The 25511-nt window shown below is 41.0% G+C and overlaps 2 protein-coding genes across 4 annotated transcripts in view; one reads left to right on the top strand and one right to left on the bottom strand.

Moving 5' to 3' along the window:
- The first annotated feature begins 742 nt into the window (after positions 1 to 742).
- LOC131684797 (DNA repair protein complementing XP-C cells homolog) lies at positions 743 to 13775 on the top strand. Its single transcript, XM_058967942.1, has 5 exons — positions 743 to 1090; positions 1151 to 2555; positions 2611 to 3744; positions 13168 to 13336; positions 13418 to 13775. The coding sequence occupies exons 1-5, from the start codon at positions 876 to 878 to the stop codon at positions 13708 to 13710; spliced, it is 3216 nt and encodes a 1071-aa protein (XP_058823925.1). The 5' UTR covers positions 743 to 875; the 3' UTR covers positions 13711 to 13775.
- LOC131684796 (nucleoprotein TPR-like) overlaps positions 13760 to 25511 on the bottom strand; it is a 31504-nt gene continuing 19752 nt past the window's right edge. For 2 of the 3 annotated variants that reach the window (XM_058967938.1, XM_058967939.1), the window contains exons 6-9: positions 14837 to 15276; positions 14563 to 14774; positions 14351 to 14498; positions 13760 to 14282 (exon numbers count right to left, since the gene is read on the bottom strand). In XM_058967938.1, coding sequence (XP_058823921.1) covers positions 14077 to 14282; positions 14351 to 14498; positions 14563 to 14774; positions 14837 to 15276 — 1006 coding nt within the window. In that variant the 3' untranslated portion in view covers positions 13760 to 14076. Of the gene's footprint in view, positions 14283 to 14350; positions 14499 to 14562; positions 14775 to 14836; positions 15277 to 20059; positions 20864 to 25511 lie in introns of those variants that run through there. The other variant, XM_058967940.1, reaches the window with a different exon arrangement.

Raw genomic sequence — 25511 nt, 5'->3', positions numbered from 1 at the left:
ACGACACCCCATTTCAATATTTCTGAATGAACAGAAGGTCGAGTTTGGAAAGTTTGTAACTTTCATTGTACTTAACCAAATTACACAATGTTCGCACTAATGATTCAGAAATATGATCAGGAATCTTCTGTTAGATTTGTAAGTATGTATAATTTACATGAATAAAGAAAAATTGATTTTCAGGAATCAATTATTATCTGTTCTTCCATTGGCCAGTACTACGCGACTTCCTCATGCTAACAATTAATTTCATCGTTAGCCATCTCCCTCACCAAGGCCAACAACGCCAACAAAACCGGTCCTTTTCAGGACCACCATCATTTTTGTAAAGAATAATTTGAAATATTCCTCGCCCAAATCACCTTTTGTCCGAAAATTCCAATGAGTATCAACATATTTGAAGAGCGTGTTCCTTATGTATTCTACATCTCTCCGGTTATGTCGCAGACATTACCCACCCATCTTTTTTTAATTCGGCTTGTTTTTTCAATCTTCGATAGTGCTATTAACGAACTGTCTTTCACTTTTTCAAATAAAATTTGAATAAACGCTTTAAAAAATCACAAACTTAGCTCACTTTTTCGCCACAACTTTGTATATAACCTTGAAAAATCACAATATTGAACAATACGCCTAAATTATAAAAAATTCTAAATTATGGAAATTCTGAATTCTTTTTCCTTCAGTGTACACAAACATGAGTTCATTTTGCTTTGGCTCATCAGTAGCGAATGAACTCATGTCTCCTTTTGCACAAAATGTCATCGAAATTTTGAAGGTTTTGTTTGTATCTTGTGTCGTTCTGCGAAACTTGTTATTATTACAAAAATGCGCTTTTCTTCAACTTTCACAAATTGTATGATTGGTGCGTAACAATGAGCGTTAATTTCATGAGCGATAGTGACGATGAAGAGGCGGACTTTACCGCAAGTGAGGATGAATGGTTACCGGAAAAAAGTAATCCTTCGCACAAAGATCCTGACTTGTCTGAATCAGAATCTGAGGAAAATTTCACCGATGGTGGTGAAGAATCTGATATCAACGAACGTCGCCAAGTGGATAAATTTCGTAAGACCACACCAGAATCAAGGTATGTAAATTAGTTGTAATTTTCATTTATTTCATTATACCAGTGATATGTATGTTACAGGAAACCACGACCTGTGAAAACAAAGCTCACCATGATGGAACGGAAGACGCTTTATGAAAAGTACCGTGCCATTAGAAAATCTGACCATAAAAGTCTGATTGCAAAATGCGATGATTCTGAAAGTAGTGGAGATGAGCATCTAGTGGAACCAGATAAACTTGATTTGAATTCAGATTTTTTCGCATCAACTGCAAGCCAAGGGCCGTCAAATGTTCCAAATTTTGACTGCAATGCCGGAATGCTTACCGATTCTTCTGAAGATGACCTTTCCAAAACAGATGAGAAAACAAAGCGAGAAACAAACAAAAAACTTATCGCGAGAATCAACCAGACCTCTCAGAGTTATGTTCAATTTGCCGCTCTGAATGAGTTCAACAATAAAATGGAACAAGCTAAATCAAACGCGTCGTCTTTCAATGCAAAGGAGGCTGGTACCGATAATTCTACAGACATTGGTGTTTTGCTGGCAATGGGAGAACAACCGGATCAGTCTAGCAGTAAATCATCTCAGAAAGCTAAAAGGAACAAAAATGACTCAGACTCTGATTGGGAGGAAGTTGAAGATAAAAATGAAGCTTGTCATCAACAAGATCTTCAAATTACTTTCAAGTTGGATAGCAGAGAAGCTCAAAAGAAGAAGCGTAGCAACGAAATATATATGGAAGCATGTATTAAAAGGATCATCAACCGTGAAAAACGTGAGAACCAGTATATTCTACACAAGGTGAACATCTTGATGGGCATTGCGCATGGAAATTACGTGAACAGTGTTTTAAACAGCACAAAACTTTTGTCCCTTGCCCTAACCATGATTCCGTCACAAAAATGCTATCCTAAAGATCGCACTGATCTGGAATATTTCGAACAAATCGTGAGATTCTATCGCCAAATCGTGGATCTTAAGGATAAGCGAGTTTACAGTCGTTTTAAAAAACTACCATCACTGGAGACATCGCTTCGGTTACAGATGCTCACCAAGGCGGCTATATGCAAGCGTGATTTTGTGCTGATTTTCATTATATTACTTCGTGCGGTGGGCGTTCAGTGCCGTTTGGTCATGTCATTGATTGTTGTTCCGAAGAAATTACCCCAAAGTGAACTTCACCAATCTGATGTAGCAAAGAAGGAACCACCTGTCAAGGAGCAGAAAAACATCGCGTCAAAACCTGTTGATTCAACTGGTGATAAAGAAACCAAAAAGACTAATGATCAAAAGAATGCTTCTAGGGATAGAGCAAAGACTAAAAGTAAAAGAAAACGAATGGAACACCCAAAAATACCACAAATGGATGGGAATGATGATATTCCAATCAAAAGAAGCAAATTAACTGCTGCTAAAGACAAACTAGATGTCTCACAAAATGCACTAAGCACAAAAGAATCACCTGCCGACAGCACTTCAAAGGTAACGCCTTTGCAATACAAAAGCTATATGATAGTAATTTCGATATTCGTTGCAGAGTTCCACATCACAACTACAAGAAATATCTTTATTTTCTCCAAGAAAAACGCGAAAGCAACGTCAAAATGAACTAGTTTCGGAATCTAAAACATCGAAAGCTAATACCTATTCCGCAACAACATCCTCGTCGAGTATTGTGCCCAAAACTGATTCCAATGTGAAGTTACATAGCAAGTTGAAGGATAATAAAGGTGATCGAAAGGCTGACGTTCAATCTACAAATAGAGAACCAAAGTTATCGAAGAACAGTGGCAAACATGCTAATATATCAGATGATGGAGCGGTTCAAGGATGTAGTAAAAACCAGTCTGGAAGCAATAAAATTTCTCCAGATTCTAAACCAAAAGCAATACACCCAAAAACATCAGTCACTGAAATGCCAACTCGTACCGTGAAGAAATCTCCAAAATCGTCCAAACCTTCAGTTTCGTTCGAATCCGAATCACCGAGGATTGTCAAAATAGAATACGTCGACAAACATCTGAAACGGCGACTGGATCGTCGAGTACTATCAACTGATGACGAATGCACGAACGCCCAAGGCGTAAAACCAAAATCTAAATCCGGTGTAAATTTGTGGATCGAAGTATACGCCGAAGAAGAAGAACAGTGGATCCCTGTTGACGTTACCAGTGGTAAAGTTCACTGCCTGGATCATATAGTAAAACTTGCTTCTGCACCGTTGGTTTACGTCCTGGCTTGGAATAACGATGGCACTATAAAAGATGTCACAACACGATACTGCCCGAACTATGCCACTAGCACCAAGAAGCTTCGCGTGGAACAAGATTGGTTGAACAAAGCATTGGGAAAATTCAAAGGCAAAAGGACTGCACGAGATATTGAAGAGGATCGCTGTTTGAACCAGGCACAGCTGGAACAGCCTCTTCCAACGACTATCAGCGAGTTTAAAAATCACCCACTTTACGCGCTGAAACGACATCTGCTTAAATTCGAAGCAATTTATCCACCGGAAGCCCCCACACTGGGGTTCATTCGAGACGAGCCGGTTTATGCGCGGGAGTGTGTTCACACACTGCACTCACGGGATCTCTGGTTGAAGCAGGCCCGTACGGTAAAGCTGTTCGAAACACCGTACAAAGTTGTGACTGCGCGGCCTAAATATGATCGGGTGAGTATCGGTTAGCATGTTTATCCGTCTTTATTATCACATCTATTGTTTAAGGGTAGATTGTACAACTATACAAATGTATATCGAAGCACCGTGAGCTGTTTGCTACGGGATAACTATTTTAAAACGTCTGGTTATGACTAGATGAAATGTTGGATTCTAATAACGCTTTTGTCACGAGTTACCTTAGCTCACAAAATTATTGGGGACGGGTGCTGGTGTTCTTACTTACAAGTGACTTGATCACTTCGCTTGGGTGGAGATGTGGGTCCTGTTAGTTGTCGACACTTTAAACCTTGGGTATGTTGGCTGGTTCAGGGAAGGAGTGCAAAATCGGCACCTGGCCTGTAGTGTTGGCAAAGTGTGGAATCCACGAATCATTTTCATGTCTAACCACTAAAAACATTGCTTACTCGTTCGTTTTTTTTTTTTTTCATTTAGCTCTCGTTTCAGTGAGACATTTAGCTGCTAATTCCATGAGCCATTTAGCTCCTGTTTTCTTGAGTAATTTAGCTCCTAGCCTTATTTCGATCTAGTCGGATACGCCCCGGCGGTGAACTCACCTTACTCCAACGGAAAGATCTCCGGCGGTGGAATTTTTTTTTGTCTGTTTCATGAGCCAACTAGCTCCCATTTTTGTCACGATATAATCGGATAGTCCACACCAGTGAATCTACCCTACTGTGAATTCTCCGGCGGTAGATTTCTACCGATACCAATATTCATATCCATAAACCGTTTAGCTTCCCGCTTCGTCCCGATCTACTCAATCTAGTCCCTGGCGGTGGACCTAGCCTACCCAAAGGGCAAGCCAGTAGATGCGTAGGTCTATTCAGCGGTGATGATTGCCATTCCCTCACGAATAGGTTGACTGTAGGCTTGCTCGCTGGACAATAAAGTTCTAGAAGCGTGCTGAGCTACCTTCATCCATGCATCTGGAAATTTAAAGTTCGTGGTCCAAGCTGTGGATTGTAGTGCGCTAGAAGCTTTCTCACGCTCTTCTGATCAAACAAATTGCCTGTCGTGTTTCAGAAGCTCATCTAGCAGTTACCGTAGAGTTCTTATACTCGGGATAAACTACCCGTAATAATTGGGTGCTCCTAGAAACTAGCAAACTCCAGATGCATCTGTTGGCGCTGGTATTTTGCAATTGTGTCGACTTTTGGTGGATTAGGACGCTGACCTTGTTCGTCAATTAGCTGTCCTAAGCACTTCATCTGATGTTGGTCAAATGTGCATTATTGGTGGAATCGAATTCGCTGATCCGACGAAGAACATCTTGAAGGTTTCGTGAATGGTCAGCTTCGTCGATTCTTCCAACCAAGATATCGTAAATGTAACCGGAAGTACAACCTAGCTTAGCAAGCATCGTGTCTACAAGCGGAAAAACTCCTGAGGCTGCTTTAACTCCTGGTAGAAACCGTTTGTACCGGCAAAATCCCTGGTGTGTGTTAATCGTAAGCAGGTCCCGATAGCCTTCGTCTACTTCCATTTCACAGTGGTCCAGATCGCTAATTTAGGAGGAATTTTTACTTTCTGACAAACCTGTATAATTTAGCCGTATCATGTCTTAGGATGAATTTGTGTACTTTAGAAGATGCTTCTTTTTATTGGAATAGTTATTAGGGTGGTTCTAATTTATCTAAAATACGATAATAAACTTTTTACTGATGAAAGATAGAGCTCCACAGTCTTCCACAAAGTTGTAAAGTAACTTATTTTGAATAAATTTGTTGAATATATTAAAGCTCTATCTCTTTTAGTTTTTGTTATACAAGAAATTAAAAAAAAAAGATTAGGGTGTTCCTGAAAAAACGTTTTTTTAGTATAACTTTCGTATCTTTTACTTTTTGTTAACACAACCTTTGAACAGCTTATTGAAAACTTCAAGCCGAGTATTTTTCTCCAAGACACCGAAGGTCTAACTTTTTTCTTTAAAAAGTTATGGACACTTTTCGTTAAAAAATAGCCTATTTCAAGGCTCAATATCGCTGATGCGGGCACCTAAAATTGAATTCTGTTTCCACCACATGAAAGACCATACTTATTAGTATATTTGAGCAAAAATTGGCGAATACGATATTTTTTTAAAATTTGCAATTTAGATTTAAAGTTTGTAGTTTTGCAGGTTCAACGCATTAAAGCATTTACACACATATCGTTGTATTATGAAAAAAGCCACTTTCAAATATCATTCTCTCATCGCAGCAAGCTTTGCATAAGTGAAACGACTGTCAAAAAAGGTTTCTGATTTTATTCGTTTTAAATAAAACTAGTAAATATGGATATTAGTCGAAGAGAGTTGGCGAATTTGCTTATTTCTGGTAAAAAGACAGATGAACTGCTTAAGTTCATTACAAGTAGTAATCCAAATGTAAAATTGAGACTTGTTAGTGCTCGGAAGAAAATAAAAATCTTCATGTTGGAATTTAGAAGGTTGTGGATTCGGAGTAAGCGCACGCAAATTCGGTTTGAGCTGTTGCTAGAACGTATGTATGTGCTATTAACAATCATCAACAGCAAATTGGGAATTAACGCGGATGCTTACCGGAGTTACGCCGAAGATACACGATTGCTTTATGTACGCCTGTATGGTTGGTACGCTCTCTCACCAACCGTGCATAAACTCCTGGTCCATGGAGGAAGCATTATTCAACATAACATGCTGCCAGTAGGTATGTGCAGTGAAGAAGTTCAAGAAACCAGGAATAAAAGTATTCGCAGATTCCGAGAATTCCACGCACGCAAATTCGATCGACTCGTCAATCTTGATGACGTTTTCAAGAGACTTCTTGTTTCATCAGATCCTATAATTTCTCTTAAATGTAAACGTCGAATTCAACGAGCACCGCTGGATATACCTGAAAATGCAATGCATCTACTTTTGAATTAATTGGCATTGAATAAATTCTCCTTATATAAATCATAAATTGTTGTCATAGCCAAATTATTTTTAATGAACACATTCTGTATTGTTGATATGTAAGCAAAACAGAAAAGGAAATACAAAGGCTTTAGGCAATTTCTTTTATGTCGCTATGCGATAAAATTTAAAACTTTGGTTAGTAAATTTAAAATTACATGCTTAAAAAAAATAATATTTTCCAATTTTTGCTCAAATATACTTAAAAGTATGTTCTTTTCTAAGGTTCAATACGAACTTACTTTTATTTGCCCCAATCAGAGATAATGACATTTGAAAAAGGGCTATTTATGAGCGAAAAGTTTCCATAACTTTTGAAAGTATAAAGTTAGACTTTCAGAGTTATGAAAAAACGTGGATTGAAGTTTTCTAAAAGCTGTTCAAAGGTTGTTTTAACAAAATATAAAATTTCTTTCGAACATTAACAAGTCTCAATTTTACATTTGGATTACTACTTGTAATGAACTTAAGCAGTTCATCTGTCTTTTTACCAGCAATAAGCAAATTCGCCAACTCTTTTCGACTAATATCCATATTTACTAGTTTTATTTAAAACGAATAAAATCAGAAACCTTTTTTGACAGTCGTTTCACTTATGCAAAGCTTGCTGCGATGAGAGAATGATATTTGAAAGTGGCTTTTTTCATAATACAACGATATGTGTGTAAATGCTTTAATGCGTTGAACCTGCAAAACTACAAACTTTAAATCTAAATTGCAAATTTTAAAAAAATATCGTATTCGCCAATTTTTGCTCAAATATACTAATAAGTATGGTCTTTCATGTGGTGGAAACAGAATTCAATTTTAGGTGCCCGCATCAGCGATATTGAGCCTTGAAATAGGCTATTTTTTTAACGAAAAGTGTCCATAACTTTTTAAAGAAAAAAGTTAGACCTTCGGTGTCTTGGAGAAAAATACTCGGCTTGAAGTTTTCAATAAGCTGTCCAAAGGTTGTGTTAACAAAAAGTAAAAGATACGAAAGTTATACTAAAAAAACGTTTTTTTCAGGAACACCCTAATCTTTTTTTTTAAATTTCTTGTATAACAAAAACTAAAAGAGATAGAGCTTTAATATGTTCAACAAATTTATTCAAAATAAGTTACTTTACAACTTTGTGGAAGACTGTGGAGCTCTATCTTTCATCAGTAAAAAGTTTATTTTCGTATTTTAGATAAATTAGAACCACCCTAATAACTATTCCAATAAAAAGAAGCATCTTCTAAAGTACACAAATTCATCCTAAGACATGATACGGCTAAATTATACAGGTTTGTCAGAAAGTAAAAATTCCTCCTAAATTAGCGATCTGGACACTGTGCATTTGCAAGAATGCATCTGACAGGTCGATGTGACTGAAGACTGCAGTTTAGCGAAAATATTTTGCGGCAATGAAAGTTGATACTGATGAGGTTGCAGAGCATCGTTAACATCTGTTGAATAGACATCACATATTCTAATTCATACGGGGAAATGTAGAAGCCGACCACCTGGTAGGCCGCAGAATCAGGAGGATCATAGCAAAAGAAGTGCAAACCACCGACATCATCCGACACTCTACCCAAGCTCTCATCAACAACTTCATCAACCGCTAGAAGACCTCACAGCAGGGACACTAGGGTGTCCCAAAATGACATCATGTTAAAAATGTCATCGGGCTCACTTCTTAAATGAAAGGTTAGGGTATTAGGACCACTTTCTTCTTCGGAGTGAGTTTGCTAAAACGCTTCCTACTAGTGGCGACTTTTGATTTTTTGAAAAATGGGCCGATTTTGGATAAAATTTTAAATTTATGCCTATTGAAGTGGTCCTGAACTGTCTTAGATTTTTTTCAGCATTTTTTTATTTTTTTGGAGATCCAAACGGAGAAGTTTGGTTAGTTAGTTTGTACAAATTTGGAATTATAAGAGCGGCAGGGCCATTAAAACTTAATAAAAAGTGAAAGTTTTGGTGTTTTTCAGTATTTTTTCTTTAAAACTGGGTATCTACAAAATTTTAAAAGTACAGAAAACACTTTATATAGTTGAGCCGAATTCAGGGGCGTAATTTTGCTGAAGAAAGTGTATAGCTATGGCTAATGGGGTATGAGTTATTTAAGTTTTTGGTAGATAACCTTTGACATTTTTAGCAATTTATCAAAAATAATTCTGTTCCAAAAAGTAAATCAGTTCAAATGTGCTTTGACCACACATTGTTTTTCGAAAAATAGAAGGAAAATTATGAATAATGACGTTTTCTGTACGTCTTTAGTATGTCAGGACGAGGTTTAATGAGCAACTGATGACTTTATTGTAACTTAAATTATAAAAATAATAACTTTGCTAATGACGCCAAGTCTCTAATTATTTTTTGAAGAGTTAATTCTCCATAATTACTTCTAGGAGGCATCTTCAACAAAAGGATTGTGTCAGAAGATGCGCTGTATTCTGTTGTAAAACTTTTTCGAGGATATTTGCCCCAAATTTGACTATTTCGGAATTATGTGATCTAAACAGTAAATATCAGTTTTTCAGCACTCACCTCACTCTTCTGCATTTTTCTCCACTTCAAAGTTCCTAACATGAAAATAAGACTTTATATACAAAATGTAAGTACGTTAGTCAATTCAGCCTTCAAATATACGCCAAAACTTGCCATTAACTCGACATATTTGTTTAATTTTAGTGATTTTAAAACCCGCTAGGTGGCTATTAATATAGAAAATATTTTTAAAAAAATCGTCAAATGCTCATAAAAACCGATTCTGATGTACTAGAGACAAGCGAAAAAAGCCATTTTTCATCATTTTCCTTCTATTTTCCGAAAAATAATATGCGGACTAAGCCTACTTAAGTTGTTTTATTTTGTAGAACAGTGTTATTTTTTATGAATATCATAAAATGTCAAAAGGTTATTTAACAAAAACGTAAATAACTTATACCCCATTGGCCGTAGCTATACACTTTCTTCAGCAAAATTACGCCCCTGAATTCGGCTCAACTATATAAAGTGTTTTCTGTACTTTTAAAATTTTGTAAATACCCAGTTTTGAAGAAAAAATACTGAAAAACACCAAAAATTTCGCTTTTTACTAAGTTTTAATGGCCATGCCGCTCTTATAATTCCAAATTTGTACAAACTAACTAACCGAACTTCTCCGTTTGGATCTCCAGAAAAATAAAAAAATGCTGAAAAAATCTAAGACAGTTCAGGACCCCTTCAACAGGCATAAATTTAAAATTTTATCCAAAATCGGCCCATTTTTCAAAAAATCAAAAGTCGCCACCAGTAGGAAGCGTTTTAGCAAAATCACTCCGAAGAAGAAAGTGGTCCTAATACCCTAACCTTTCATTTAAGAAGTGAGCCCGATGACTTTTTTAACATGATGTCATTTTGGGACACCCTAAGGGACACCTTCAGAAGATTAAAGCACTCTTCGAAAAATAGGACGACCGCGAAGACTGGAGAGAACAAAGGGTTATATCCAGACTTTGGACCGGACACAACAAGATCTCCCACGCTCACACTATTTCCAACACCTAGCCTTCCATATGCACCACCTGCCAAACCCGAGAGACAGTTGAACACATTCTTTCCAACTGTCTTGAACTCCAGGACCTTTGAGAAAGATATGATTCTACTTTCGCTTTGGAACATATCTCTGGTTCGGCGCTGAAAACCTTCGGAAATCCTGCTATGAGGTAGCTGATTTCTGTTGGACGCATCGGCTTCGACCCGAGATTGAACAATTCGATGAAATCTAATCCAAATAGATTAAGCTGCTACTTTACAACGTAGAACCTTCACGTTTCTCCCCTTTCGTTGTTATATATCATAGGAGCACTAAAATTCTAGTTTCAAAGCTTTGTTCAATGCCTTCCGATTTGCCTCTCATATACGCTCGGTAATTACACTGATATCTGACGCTGTGTCGAGTTGAAGGTTAATGTGCTTGCGGTTGATTTTCGCTTTTACGAATATTCCGCACTGGCGGGTGTTCTTTACCTGTAAACTTTTAGTTACCATCGGCTTCGACGAGTATCGCTTGCTTTGCTTTTTTAGCGTTCGTCTTTGTGACCTGCTTGACCACAATCCTTGCATCGATTTTTGGCAGAAGGGGGATCCTTCAAATAGTGCATGGCACCACAATTCCAACAAGGTGTTGCTAGACCGGCAGTTTTCTGATGTGTAGATCTTGCTATTGGCGATTTTCTTCCTGAACTGTAATGCTTCCCGCCAAACTGCTTCTTTTTAATTGCACACACTGGTGGTGCTGATGACGATGCCGCCTCAAACATTGTCGTGTCGTAACTGAAGTAAAGCAAACGTTGACAACCATCCGAAATCTGCTCAAGAGTTATATCATTCCGCTCTTCAATCCTGCTGAGTAACCTCGTTCTTTATTCTCCATTGCTTTCCGCTTTCAGCCCACAGACGAAGACGAGACACTTGAACTGGTCTTCTGATAACTTTCCAAGGGAGAATTCGACACATAGTTTGTTCACCCGCGGGCTTGCTTTGCGACTTGGAAGCACCAGTACTGTTTGCTGATTACTCATTCTGGATTGCCAAACAAACTTTTATGTTTACTCACCGTGTCGTCAAACTCTACTTCATTGGACTTTCGGCAGAATGTAACTGGTAGATCCCTCGTGCTCTCACGCTCCCAATTTCCTCAGTAACAATCTCACTTTTGTTTCATCATCGAGTCCTTATAGCATACGTACCATCCAGAGCACGTAATATTTTGATCCGGCTCGTACCGGAATTCATGGGTGTTACTTGCGAGCGAATCGAGTATAATCTGCTCCGGATTTGTCGAACCTTGAATATTGATCGCCGACATCGTTGTCCGGAACCTTTGCTCCTGTTGCCGCGAAAACACCTGCTGTGTCTGCGTTTGTATTTCTATTGACTGGTGACAGCTTGATTGCTACCAGTGAACTTGTCGTTGGTAGCGATCGGTTGATCGCTCGGGATGTTCGTTTGTTCCCTACATTATTCATAAACCAAAGATTGACTCGTAATTTTATTCACAGATTTAGGAACATTTGATTGATGATTTATTACATCTTGATTACGATATGGGTTTCGCACTTACCTTACTGTTAAGGCTAGAGCCTTGTTGACTCTTGCTGAATCCAGAAGCCGTCTACACTCCACTCGGTCCCGTGCTGCGTGTCGCTAGCCTCGCAGTCTTCGAAGGGTCCGCAGGTCGACCTCTATCTTGTCGATCCACCGTGCTCGCTGGGCGCCCCGTCTACTTGTTCCTGTAGGGTCGCCCTCAAGAACCTTCTTCACCAGGTCGTCGTCCGACATTCTTACGACGTCTCCAGCCCACCGCAAACGTCCTATTTTTGCGGTATGCGCAATGGATGGTTCTTCCAGTAGCTGATGCAACTCATGGTACATTCGCCTGCGCCACTTTCCGTCTTCCATTTGCACGCCACCATAGATGGTACGCAACACCTTTCGTTATAAAACTCCAAGGGCGCGTTGGTCCTCCACGAGCATAGTCCAGGTCTCGTGGTCGTAGAGGATCACCGGCCTAATCAACGTCTTGTAGCTAATCAATTTCGTGCGGCGGCGAATTTTGTTCCACCGGAGCTTCCTCCGGAGTCCAAAGTAGGCACGATTTCCCGCCAAGATCCGTCTCTGAATTTCTGTGCTGGTATCATTGTCGGCGGTTACCAGTGAGCCCAAATACACGAATTCTTCGACCATTTCAATTTCGTCACCGTCAATCCGAACTCGGGATGGGAGGTTCACATTGTTGTTTCTATAACCTCTTCCTCTCATGTATTTTGTCTTCGAAACGTTGATGGCAAGTCCAACCCTGCTGGCTTCAGCTTTCAGTCTGATGTACGTTTCCGACATCACCTCAAAGTTCCGTGCCATTATGTCAATGTCGTCGGCGAAGCCAAGAAGCTGGACGGACTTCCTGAAGATCGTGCCACTCGTGTCTATCCCCGCTCTCCTTATTACACCTTCTCGAGTGTCCCTGATACTCGAACAACGCACATCATCCGACATCGTCGCTTTGACTAATCGTGTTAGCTTATCCGTAAAACCATACTCGAATCTGGGTTTCGTGGTTGTGAATTAGTTCTCAAATCGGAATATTTCATGAATCCTTTCAATGTTATTCAGGCTACAGGAGAACGTTGCTTCACACTCTTTGAGGCAAACATGCGCAAAATTTTGTACTCCGAGTACCAGTGATTACTTGGCAGACAACCACCGCTTCACCCGATTTTGCAAATTTGTCTCGTGGGACGAACCGAGATCCTTAGCCAATCCGCTAAAAAAATACAAAAATGCTCCCAGAAATATCCTCGAAATATGCCTATTTTTTGCCTTTTACCATAGTGGTTTATCGCCTTGTGCTTTAATCGAAAGCTTACATTCTCTATAGCAATTTTGAAGATTTATGTAGAAACATTATTTTCAAGTTCACCGTTCACAAACTATTCCACGTATTACAATTATTGTATCAAAAATCAACATCCACTCCTTGCAGGCGTCAGGCCAGATGCTACCAGCTCAACCGTTGGAACTGTTTGGTTACTGGCAAACACAAGACTATGAACCACCGACAGCGGAGGACGGTATAGTGCCGCGCAATGCCTACGGCAACGTGGAATTATTCAAGGCTTGCATGTTACCTAAGAAAACCGTTCACCTGCAGTGTAAGTATACCGCTGAATCGACCGATATTTAACAAGTGGCCATATAAAAAGAGTAATTAATTATTTCTTCTTCCTGCACAGTGCCAGCTTTGAACAGAATATGCAAAAAGTTGGGAATCGATTGCGCTCAAGCTGTTACCGGATTTGACTTCCACAGTGGTAGCACTCATCCAGTGTACGACGGGTTTGTGGTCTGCGAGGAGTACAAGGATCTTGTGATTGATGCCTGGTACCAGGAACAGGAACAGGAAGAAAAACGGGAGCGTGAGAAGTTTGAAAAGCGCGTTTATGGAAACTGGAAGAAGTTGATTAAAGGGTTGCTGATCAGAAGGAAACTGCAGAATAAGTATAACTTTGATAATTTGTCTGGTTGAAACATTCGTGTCGATATGTTGTCATCGCTGAATAAAGCTTCCTGGCGTGTTCAATTGAATCGAATCCAGTGTGTATATTTTTCAGTTGTTTTGAAGTTATTGAATACATTTCGCTTGACTGAGAAGTAAGTTGAAAATCGTCTGTTCTAAAACAGTTCAAATATCACTAAACTTAAAATAAATCTTTGAATTGATCGGAAGATCAAACGCCCAGGAAACATATTACAAACTTAATTTTGTACACCTCATGAAAATGTGTCTTTAATGTGCTTGACACCGTTTTCGACATGTTACAATAAATATCCTACCTGTAAGGAAAGCAAATGTTTGTGGAATAATACACGCCCATGACGCGAGGAAACACGCCTAGCGGTAGTGCATATTGGATCGTCGAGTGCGCGTTGAACGAGTGTTCCGACGCGTCGGTGGGCTGAGTTGTTGGTGCATGTGATGATGGTGTGGTGATCCATGATGGAATGCTCGATTGGGACTACCAACAGGAGAACGTTGCTGCTGTTGTTGTTGCTGCTGCTGCTGCATTTGTATCGCCGATGGGCCAGATCGATTAAGTTCTAGATATTGCGAAATTTTCAAATGATAAACAAGCTAATCCTGGTACAGAGCGGAATGAAATACTTACGTCGACCTTCGCTCCAAGGCATATTTCTGCTTGTGCTACCACGTTGCCCAAAGCGCCTACCGCGCCTTGTGGTGGTACGTGGAACTGAACGAGACCGTGTATTGCTACTAGGGGTTTCTAACCCGTCAGCTTCGCTTCCCTCATCCATCTATAATAGAAATATACGAAGTCTTATGTGCAATTTCTTAATCTCAATCAAACTCAGAGACTACCGGAGTCGTATTCGGCGCGGGATGCTTCTCGCCTTCCGATGTCACTCCATCGCCAGATTCTGCATCTCTGTTACGATCCACATCCATGTCAATATCCAAATCATCATCATCCGTTCGATCATCACTTCTTCCACTTTCTGCGGCTGTAGCTTCCGATGTATTGGTCGTTTGATCAGCTGTAGTTGAATCCGTGATGCTGTAGTCGTCATCATCTGTTGTTTTGGAACAGATTTTGAAAGTCACCATTAACTGTAATATAAGTGGTCTCACTCACCTTCAGCTGCTGATACGGTTATTTCCGGAACTTGTCCTTCACATTCGCCACTTGTTACACTCGCAGCTATGCCAGATGGGCCGGCAACCGGTTCTTCAGACTCACGTTGAACTACTTCTACCGAGCTTCCACATGGGGCCAGTTGCTCACCAGCCTGTTCGGCCTCGTTGCTGTCGATTGGAACAGAAGACGAATCACCGTGTATGACAGCCCGCTCGTGCTCGTTCGGAGAAGTTTGGTGTGGAGTGGTAGGTACACTTCGCCCAGTGGGTCTACCGCCACTACTTTCATCCAGTTGGGAAAGATCCATCCGGGTGTCGTCGATGCCCTCGGGAAGAAGCTGTGCGTCGGCTGCAGCGCTTGAGGCCCGGGATGTTTCGATGAATGTGAAGCGAGCGTTCGGCACCTGTGGGTGTGGCGAACTGACGGCATCGCTGAAACTTGGTGGAATGCTGTCGGTTAACTTGGCACGGCATTTTACGAGTGATAGAATTTTTAAAAATAGATTAAATGGTAGATGCCATGGTGAAGAGTAATGGACAAATGTTAAAGCCACCGCGTTATTAGACTGAGTGCTATCGCCTTTTGTGATAGTAGCGAATTAATAGTGCTAGTTATTGTTACAGTCACGGATGTTGGTAGCCAGAATACATTTGTAGACAAATAAAACACTCGAAGTAAATATAAAAATCACGAGCTATGATTTAATGAAAAACATTCTAAACTGATCTCATTGCACGCGGTGTATTAACTGAACTGAACTTAACTGAGATCTTATGTGTATCCGGCTATTCTAGCAACGCCGGATGACAGCCGCACTGTCTCAGCGGTAGTGTATAGATGTTCAGTTCTCGTCACCATCACCATCCTCAACACAGCTGGTAGGGATCAAACCGAACCGGCGAACTTCCATAACGAGAAGAGCGGCGAGGTACCCATAGAACTGTGAGGCTTTCATTGGCGGATAATAACTCTGATGACGACGGCGTCGGTACAGAGCTTGAAATTGGGGATGATGTAGACTCAGTGGTTCGGATGGCGCTGCAAGTTGTAACGGTGTAGACAGCTTAGATGTTACTTCAAGAACTGTTGACAGTAATTCAGCGGTTGTTACCGATGCAAACGCAGGTATCAACGGTGCCATCGCTTGCACTGACCTAGACAGATTCTATGTCTTCAGCAAAATGTCCAACAGTAACTTAACATCACTCTTGATTGGCTTCTCGGACTGCTTGTCACAGATGGCACGAGTTCGTCGTTGTTTGATGTGTGAACGAATCATGTGCTTATCTTCCACCCGCACGTTGAACAACTCCGGGTGTCCATCTCCACTGGATTTTTGAATCTCCAGCGAATCTTTGCTTATATAGCGCATTCAACGGCTGGACGGGTTGGAATCAGGAATCAGAATATATTGGCTCAAATGGCACGTTTCCCGTCGTACATAGTCGGGGATTTGTGCTTTGCCGTGTGTTTTCATCATTTCCTGAGCGGAAGGAAAGGACAAGGAGGTGTGGGGAAGTAGAATTGGAAGGGTGGGAAAAATAACAGCACAAAACAAAAATAAACAACAGGTAAGTTAAACTCACAAGTAGTTCAACTTGCCTGCGAATAAGCCTAAAGCTCTTTACCACATTGGATAAGAAACTTTAGTATGTCTCTGAGTTTCAGTCGTCCAAACATGGTTTCGTCTATATAAGGACGGCTGAAGACTCGAAATCGCAATTGCGCTACCGCTGGACAGTTGCATATCAGATGATATGAGGTTCCGTAGTCGGATTCACAAAGATCACATGAAAAAAACTCAGCGCGCTGAATAGTTGCCTTGTGATAATTGAGTTCGCAGTGGCCGGTTAAAGCCCTGGTCAGCATGCCGCAGTGGAGCTTCGAAAAATGTAAGAGATTTTTCGAAACCACTGGGCATGGTTGTTCTAGAAACGCCTGTAGATTTCTCCAATAATTGCGGTGCTCGAACGAAGCCCAGGACCGTATTTTTTCCCTTATCCAACTTGTCGAAATTGGCAGCGTGGGCTCAGGACCAACGAAGTCAATCGCTGAACCTGCCCTGGCCAATTCGTCAGCCCATTCATTTCCAGTAATACCGCAATGTCCGGGCACCCAGACAAGGTAGATAGTGTTGACAATGCTTAGTTCTTAGATTTGGGTTCGGCACGCGATCACTAGCTTGGACCGGGATTTGACTGAGCTAAGGGCCTTGATTGCATTCTCTCTTGCGGGTGGAGCGTGGATCCCGGTTCGTTGGTGCCCAACGACCCATATCCAGTGCTCCGGCGCGGTCTACTCGACTAATCCCCAGCGATATATCTAGTGCGCACTCTGCGAGTTTCTCGGCGGTGATTGCTCTCCCGAAACTGTTGCTCACGTTGCTGAAGATACAGCCGTGGTCCGACGGGAGCTATGCCAGGTGGAAATTCATCTCTACGTGATTTCTAATGAACCTCGTAAACAAACTAAGAATGAGCCGGTAGGTCCACCTTTCATTTTCCGTTAAGTCCTATTCCTGCACCCATCTCGCCATCAAATCTATTCTCACGTTTCTGGTGTTTCTCTGATTGTAATACTCGATATCCTCCGCCAGGGTGAGGCAGATGGGGATCATCCTGGCGATAATGCATACTACCTCCGATGATATTATTCTGTACACGCTCGCGACTCGTACGACCATCAGCCGGAACGTCTTGTACAGATTTTCGCGGTTCCGCTTGGCTTTCAGCACAGCACCAAAGACCGGAACCCCATAGCTTCGATGACGAAACATTAGGTATCAGTCATCTCGTGCAGCTTCTCGGACCACCGGCATTTGGCATGATCCTCGCCATCCCGTTCGTTGCTTTCGCCGACCTGTTGCAGGCGTAGTCGACATGGTTGTTGAAGCCCAACCGCTTGTTGATTAGTTTTCCGAGTTTCCTGAATACATCCAGCAGACATATAGGCCTATGCGAGACGGGATTGCTCGGTAACTTCCCTGACTTTAACAGCATCACCAACTTCTGTGCCATTCACATTTCGGAGAAGTTGCCATCATCTGAACACTCCGGCACCGTCCTGAACATGTTCAGATATACCAGGATCACAGCTTTCAGCGCCACGTTTAGTATTCAATCCGGACCGGAGCTGGACGCCGTCTACTGCGTGGCTCCAGTTTTCGCGACATTGTGGCGCCACAAGCCGTCGCAATCTTTCATGTTAGATCAGCCGCATGAACGCTCTCGTCCTTGCTGTCGGGTCGAAGGGATCTTCCACGTTCGTTCGCCAATCATCCTTCTCCGTGCTGCAACAGCGTTCCTTGATCGCCAATCATACGTCTAACTTCACTAGTGCTTCCTGCAGGATACATTCGCTACTGCCCCACTTCACTGGTCACCACCAATGACTACCGACTTTTGGCCGATCAACTGTTCTAACATTAGTCTGAATTGCTCCAATATCGACCGTGTAGGTGCGTAACAGCTGCACATGGAAACGCCGTTGATTTTGGCTAGCAAGAAGCCTTTTGCTAACGAATATTCGGAAGCTAATACGGAGCCTCGCTTGATCCATGAAATGGCTCTACCTTTCATCTATTTAGTTCCCGACATTCCTTCTGCTTTCCGTCATACTCTTTATCTATTACGCTATATAGATCCTCAGCGTACTTGAGCCATTTAGCCCCGAACTCCACTCGGATATTATCCAACGGTAAATTACCGCAAGATATTTAGTTCTGTGAGCCGTTTATTTCCCGCTTTTGTGAGTTATATAGCTTTCGACTCAGTGATTCATTTAGCTCCTGATACCACGAGCCATTAGTTCCGGTTTCCGTGGGCCATTCAATTCCCAGTGTAGTCGCGATCGACTCGGATAGTGCCCGGCAGGAAAACTCACCTTATTCCGGCTGAGAGTTCCGCGGCGACGGGATTATTTTATCGGTGGTACCGATGTCCGGTTCATGAACCAATTAGCTCCCAGTTTTGAAACGATGCAAGTCAGCCATTCAACTTTCCGCTTAGTCGTGATCTACTCTCTGTAATCCTAGCCTCCTCACCGAGCCAATTGGTTGGGCCTGTCGCCAATTTTCACTACAACGAAATATTCTCAGAAGATAACTTTTGCAAAAGAAACATTTCCAATAAATATTAGGCACACTTTTGTCAAACAGAACAATTTTTCAAATTTCAATAAACTGTTTTGGGGTTTTACTGCCAACTACCACCTAAAATGGAAGGAAGCGATACTCCCGAAGGCATGTCATCGTGCTTTGCGAGGCATGGCATGCCTGTCCCAAGCGGATCCTCAGCTACATTAACAATGTAGTACCTCGGTTGGGACAACACATGTGGACAAAAAAAACCACTCGCTGCCAACTAATGGATTCAGACAATTTGAAATGTGTGTTTCGCAGCCACAAAAGATAACCTGAATAATGGTCGTTACAAACAAACTAAAAATGTCCAAAAGATGAGGTTGAGAAACAATAAAGCCACTAGTACGGACCAACTGCCATGTGAGCTGTGCAGTGATATACTAAGTCTTCCCCTTTGAATATCAGAGAAGGTTACGGTCAGCTGATGTTTTGGGAAATATGCTAAACATTTTGGCTTCGCCGATGACAATGATATTGTGAAACATAACTTCGATACGATGGTAAAGCCGTACATCCGACTGAAGCAAAACGGATGGATTCGCGCCAAAGGCAAAACACATACAGCAAGAGGCTCTTACAAATACAACACATACCACCGATAATATCAATTGTCGATGAGTTCCTGTATTCGGGATTCAAAATACGACTTCATCCAGGTCCTATGAATGAAAAATGTCATCTGACCTATGTAGCTCTGTATCCAGTCCCACGGCCAAGCTACGATGACCTTAACCTTTCACTGAGTAATTGAGGAAGCTCCATGGATCAACGGGAATTGAAGCTGTCGATATCGAGGGTTAGTGTTAAAGGTATTGAATCATACCAACCAGAACACAAGGATCAATTTCGGAAGGGCGATTACATACACACATATAAATGTACCATCCGGCCAGCCACCAAATCGCAATAACTACATCTATGTGCTTGAAATCTAATTGTAAGGTGAGGTGCCATAAAACTGAATTCTTAACCATGACGATAATCTGACAGGCAAACTATATATGTGTGTATGTAAACATAACCGCTAACATAACATTAACCGTGCAAAAATAAACAATAAAATCAAACAATTGTAGAAATTCCGTTGACAGTAATGACAGTTTATTTGAATAGGGTTCTTTCTCAAGATTAATTGAGTATAATGTTGCTGATCTACTACATACGCTGCAACCGTTACACAGTTTGCACATTTCATTCTTTCATTCAGCATTAATTTTAGTACTTTTTATCTGTCTAGAGATATCTGTAAGTCTTACGGTTTCATTTTGCTCTATCTCGTTACTTGCATATCATTTTTTGTTTTGCGAGAAAAAAAAATATAGTTACGGCTTACCTAACTAATCAAAACATTTCATACTATCCTTGCTGGCAAAACAATGACAAAACGAAGTCGAGAACGCGAAATATTTATGGTAGCCTATTTTTTAAATCAATCACAAAAAGTTTCCTTTGAATCGTACAAATGAATAGCTCTACAAAATTCCAATCATTTTTTTTAGACGAAACATTTTTCGACTAGCACAGCAAGGAGTACCTGGTTTCTACATTCAGTTAGCTTAGCACATTATGGTTAAAATACATATATATCGTTTGCCTGTACTATCATCGTCACTTGAGGTTGAAGAAATAGGTTGTGTATCCTTTCGCATTGCAGACACATGCGCAAATATATGTCGTATTTCAAAATATAAACGCGCACATTCAGTCGTTGCTGGATCGCGTTGTCTTGCCTTCGCTGCTACTGCTACTGTCAGTAGCTCTGTAACTTGACCGATTGATGTAAGTAGTAGTGAAAAACTATAAGCTACCATTTCGACACTTGCTTTTGTGGTCGCGAATGAGGAGGCGGCACGGGGTGCACTGGTGGGTGGATGGTTTATGACCTGTGCGTTGTTGAGAAAGCAGACAGAAACAAATATTTATTACAGTGAAAATGCAAGTACAAGAAGAATCGAATATAAACAAAATTAATACACGATAGAAACACAAGGCAAAGCAAACCTTTTTTAAGAGGTTATATACAAAGAAAAAGTCTCGACAAACATATGATTACGGCCTAAAAGCCAACTGTCAAAATCCACTTTGAATGGAAATTCCGGACAAACCGTTACACGCCAATCACAAATGTTGGTAGTAAACGAAAGAGAAAAGTTTTCTCTTTCATAAACTGTTGTGAACTGTGTTCGACTAGTGACGGTTTGTCCGGAATTTCCGCTCAAAGTGGATTTTAACAGTTGGCTTTTAGGCCGTAATCATATGTTTGTCGAGAAGTGAGCTAAGTTCGTGATTTTTCAAAGCGTTTTTTGCAAATTTTATTTAAAATAGCGGAAGCCAGTTCGTTAGTAGTACTATCGAAGTTCGAAAAAACATATTGAATTAAAAAAATATTGGTTGGTGGAGTTATGGCCTATCTCCCCAAGTGTGTTGGCAGAGGTTTACGGTGAATGCTCTCCAAGCCGAACAGCTCAACAGGAATAGAAAAGTAAAAAGATTATTAAAGAAAAATGTATCGTGGTGTACTTGAAGGGATCGGTTTCCCAATAAAAAAAATTTTCCTACAAAAAAACATTTCGACCAAAAAATTTAGTTTTTTGGTGTTCAAAATTTTAAACAAAAATTCTTTGCGAAGAATCGAAAAATTTTGGACGAAAAGGGAACCGTTAAAGTACATGAGAATATAATTACAAATAATTCAAAAAAAATTATGAAGATCGGATGAATAGTTTTTGAGATATCACGTTCACCGCAACGATACTTTTCAAAAAACTTATTTCCGAGATAATTGCGTTTAAAGTTTTGTGTTAAATTCATTCGCGGAAGAACCTGCGCGCTGCGAACGGCTGAAATCTGGTGCTCCGATCTTGATGAAATTTCGCACAGATAGTTTCAAAAGTATGTACTTTCAGAATATTCAATATTTTTTTTCGATTTTTAGAGTTCCAACTTTGTATATAACCCCTTAATACACCTTCTCGGTTAGAGATGAATACTTTGAAATCACACACATTCAATAATATTTTAACCAACGTTAGGGCTATTTAGCGACGAGACCTTTTAAAGGCAAGTCTCCGTAAGCGAACTTTGAATTAAATTTTGTTTCAAATTGATTTTTTTGGTGAGAATGAACACACGATTTCTCAAACACCATTTTAAAGATCGATATGAATATTTTCTTTATACTTTCGCTCAAATTATAAAAACTTTAATGACTCACGGCTCGGAGTCAAGCTAATGCATAGAACCGTGTAAAATCAGTACACGGTTCAATGCATTAGCTTGACTCCACGCCGTGAGTCATTAGTTTTTATAATTCGAGCGACCAAAAATAGAAGTCGCTGGGGCAGAGCATGCTTCGATATAATGCACAAGCTTAAAAATTGTACGAAGTAATGGTAAATTATAAATGTTTAGGTATGGGGGTATGAACACTGCATGATGGCGCGGGAACGAGCGCTTGTAGGTTCTCGTTTGAGACCGAGTTTATAAATGCTAAAACGATCACTTAATCACTGGGGCATTTTCATGTTTGTGAGCTCGCGGGAATAGTGCGTAGATGATCGCGAAGGGTTCAAGCATTTGTATGTTACCGTGCCTCACCGCGTGGGTGTTTGTATGTCATGTATTTTTACGTTTGTGAAATAGAGGGCGTATGCTTACGTGGATAATCGCAATTACATATTCGCCCTTGTGACCAGGATTGCATTATCGCGCAGAGCTAGAGCGATTTTATATAAACGGGTTTGATCGCGAGGGTGTGTGTGTGTGTATAAATTCGTTTATATTACCGTGTAGCATGTTGCATATTCGTGTGGAATTTTGAATGTTCGCACGCGTCTCGGAGTGTACGGTTCTGGTATGAAAGGGAGTGAGTTTCCCCATATCACCAGAGGTCCTTGGAACCGTATTTCACGATTCCCTAGTATCATCCTGATAGTGTAAGGTAGAGAAATGGTTCAATAAAAGTAGCCAAGTCGTGAATGGTAGCAAAATTATTCCGCAAAAGATGTTGGTGAAATCGTAATGTCGACCGAACATATGCCGCCACTATCCGAAGATGAGTTCTCTAGCTTCGACAACGAAAAACAGAATGGAATTGGTAATAATCATTGTACCATTGCAGCCGACTCTGGAGTTACCGCACGAGTTGAATCAATCGCCAACGACACCAGTCACTGAACAAGGTACTTTGAATCCAACAAGCCTTGGACAATCGGGAATCCAACATTTGGAAGTGTTCTTGAGCAACCGTCGTGTAGCTTACTCGGAGCTCTACAGTTTAACCATCAAATTATGGCTATTATCCCTGTCGATGCAATACCCCTAATGTGTACGTACAATTTAAGCAGCTGTACAACACGACATAAACTGGTGTGGTATCTCGTATTATGCAGTATTAAGCCAGCCCGACATAAGTACTAGTTCACCAATAACCACCGAAGGCACCTATTCCGACGATCGACGGGGACTACACAGCATGGCAAGATTCTAAGATGTTATGGCACTTTCACGAGATTCCGACATAATCAAATTGTACCACCTGGACAAGGCCTTGGTGGGTACATCAACGAATACAATAAACCAGGAAAACCACGCACAATTTTGGATGATATTACAAGAAAAATACAAGAGAAAACGAGTGATTATTGAAACCCATTTTCCCGGTCTATTGGGTTTGAAAATGACGTCCGAATCTCACAACGAGTTGTGATATCTTCTAGAAGAGTGCACAGAATGCATGGAAAGTTTGGAGTACCAGAGCCAGGAGATGCCTGGTATGTCTGAGCTGATTGTGATTTACTTTTTGATAGCAGCATTGAATGCATCAACCAGAAAACATTGGAAACATGGAGCGCTTCCAAAATTCCAAGAAACAAGTAAGTTTCTGAAGTCGCATTGCCATGTTTTGGAGAGATGTGGAGCTGCCAGTCCCGGTGTGAAATCAAAAACGATTTTCACCTAAAAGCACCATCGACACAACGTAAAAAAATCTTCTTAGCAACAGAAGTTCGCTAGCAAACGGGCATATACCTACTCCTATGTCGAACCAACAGACGAATGAAAAATACGATTTTTGCGGTGCCCCCACCTGATCCAGCAGTGCAACAAGTTAAGTACTATTGCCATCAGCGAAAGGAATGGGTGAGAGCAGCTGGAGTTTGCTTCCCTCAGGAAAGGTCATAGTTTGAACAACTCAATTGTACGAAGATGAGGTCACACCGGAACCCGACTCCTCAATGAACTACCTGCTACTCGTCTTGGTTGCAGCGATTTTCGAGTAATCTCGAAAATCTCTGGTAAGATTCCATTGAAGAACATGAACGTCACGGGTTGAAAAATTCCTCAAGGCTCAGCTTGGCGATCCAGCCTTCTTCGGAGTCCATAGCATAGATATGTTGATCGGAGCAGAACTTTTCTTAAAGCTAATGAAGTCAGGCTACCTCACTCTAATCGCAGGTCTCCCAGAGCTGCGTGAATCACACCTTCGATGGTTAGTTGGAGGAACTACATATCTAACTTGATCAGTAGGCTTAACCGGTGCAATATTCACGAGGGGCATCGATTCAATCTATCGAAGATTCGATGCATACATTCTGGGAGCTTGAAGAAATTCCAAACACCCATTCACCTACATTCGAAAAACAACGGCGTAAGGAACATTTTGCATCTACGTATTAACGAGATTCGACTGGAATATTTGTAGTTCGATTTCTGCTCAAAGAAAACATGGACGAACTGGACAGCTGTAGTTCTTTAGCACTCAAACCATTTTACATGCTGGAATAACGACTGAATCGAGACTACGAGCGGAAAATCAATTTCATGCAGGAATACGAAATATTCGGTTACTGCAAGGAAAAAAAACGAGGAAGACGACCCAACCAGAAAACGTATTACGTTGCCAACGGGAAATGATCTGAGAAGAATTTAGCCCTCAACGCTGTACTGGTTGTGGTACCAGTTGTGTAGAGTGAGCTGTTTGACACCGCATTGAGATTCCGAGTGCATTGGTACATTTTCTCAAAAATATACCCACAGATTCGCATGCATCCTAAGGACACCCGTTTCCAGAAAATATTCTAGAGACGTAATCGAACTAAACATCTGGAGCTTCTGCTTACAGCCGCCTGGCCACCAGGTCATCTACCAACGTAGCCGTCGACCTTTTCAGTTGCATTGCACTCTACCTTCTGCAGCCGCACCGATTCCCCCACTCCTTGCAAAAGGGGATGATGGCCTCCACGGCAGTTTTGCATCAAGCATCGAATCTTCGAGGTGCAACTTCTGTTTCCGTGCTTGTTCAAACAAAGACCACACAGGTTTTGTCGCTCCACCTCTCTCAACCTGGCGGCAATGATCATCTGCTTAAACTCCTCACAACACCTAATGAGATGATCCGTTCGTTTACAGATCCAGCACGGCTTAGTTACTGTCTCTAGAATTTCATCTGTTCCGCGTCATTAAGACGGACGAATTCCTTTTTTCGGGAATGTTCTAATTTGTAAACATCCGCAACGGACTGTCCACCTTCCC

Source organism: Topomyia yanbarensis, chromosome 2, assembly GCF_030247195.1.
Source record: "Topomyia yanbarensis strain Yona2022 chromosome 2, ASM3024719v1, whole genome shotgun sequence".
NCBI classification, from domain to species: Eukaryota; Metazoa; Arthropoda; class Insecta; order Diptera; family Culicidae; genus Topomyia; species Topomyia yanbarensis.
This window is presented reverse-complemented; position numbering and strand designations above follow the sequence as displayed.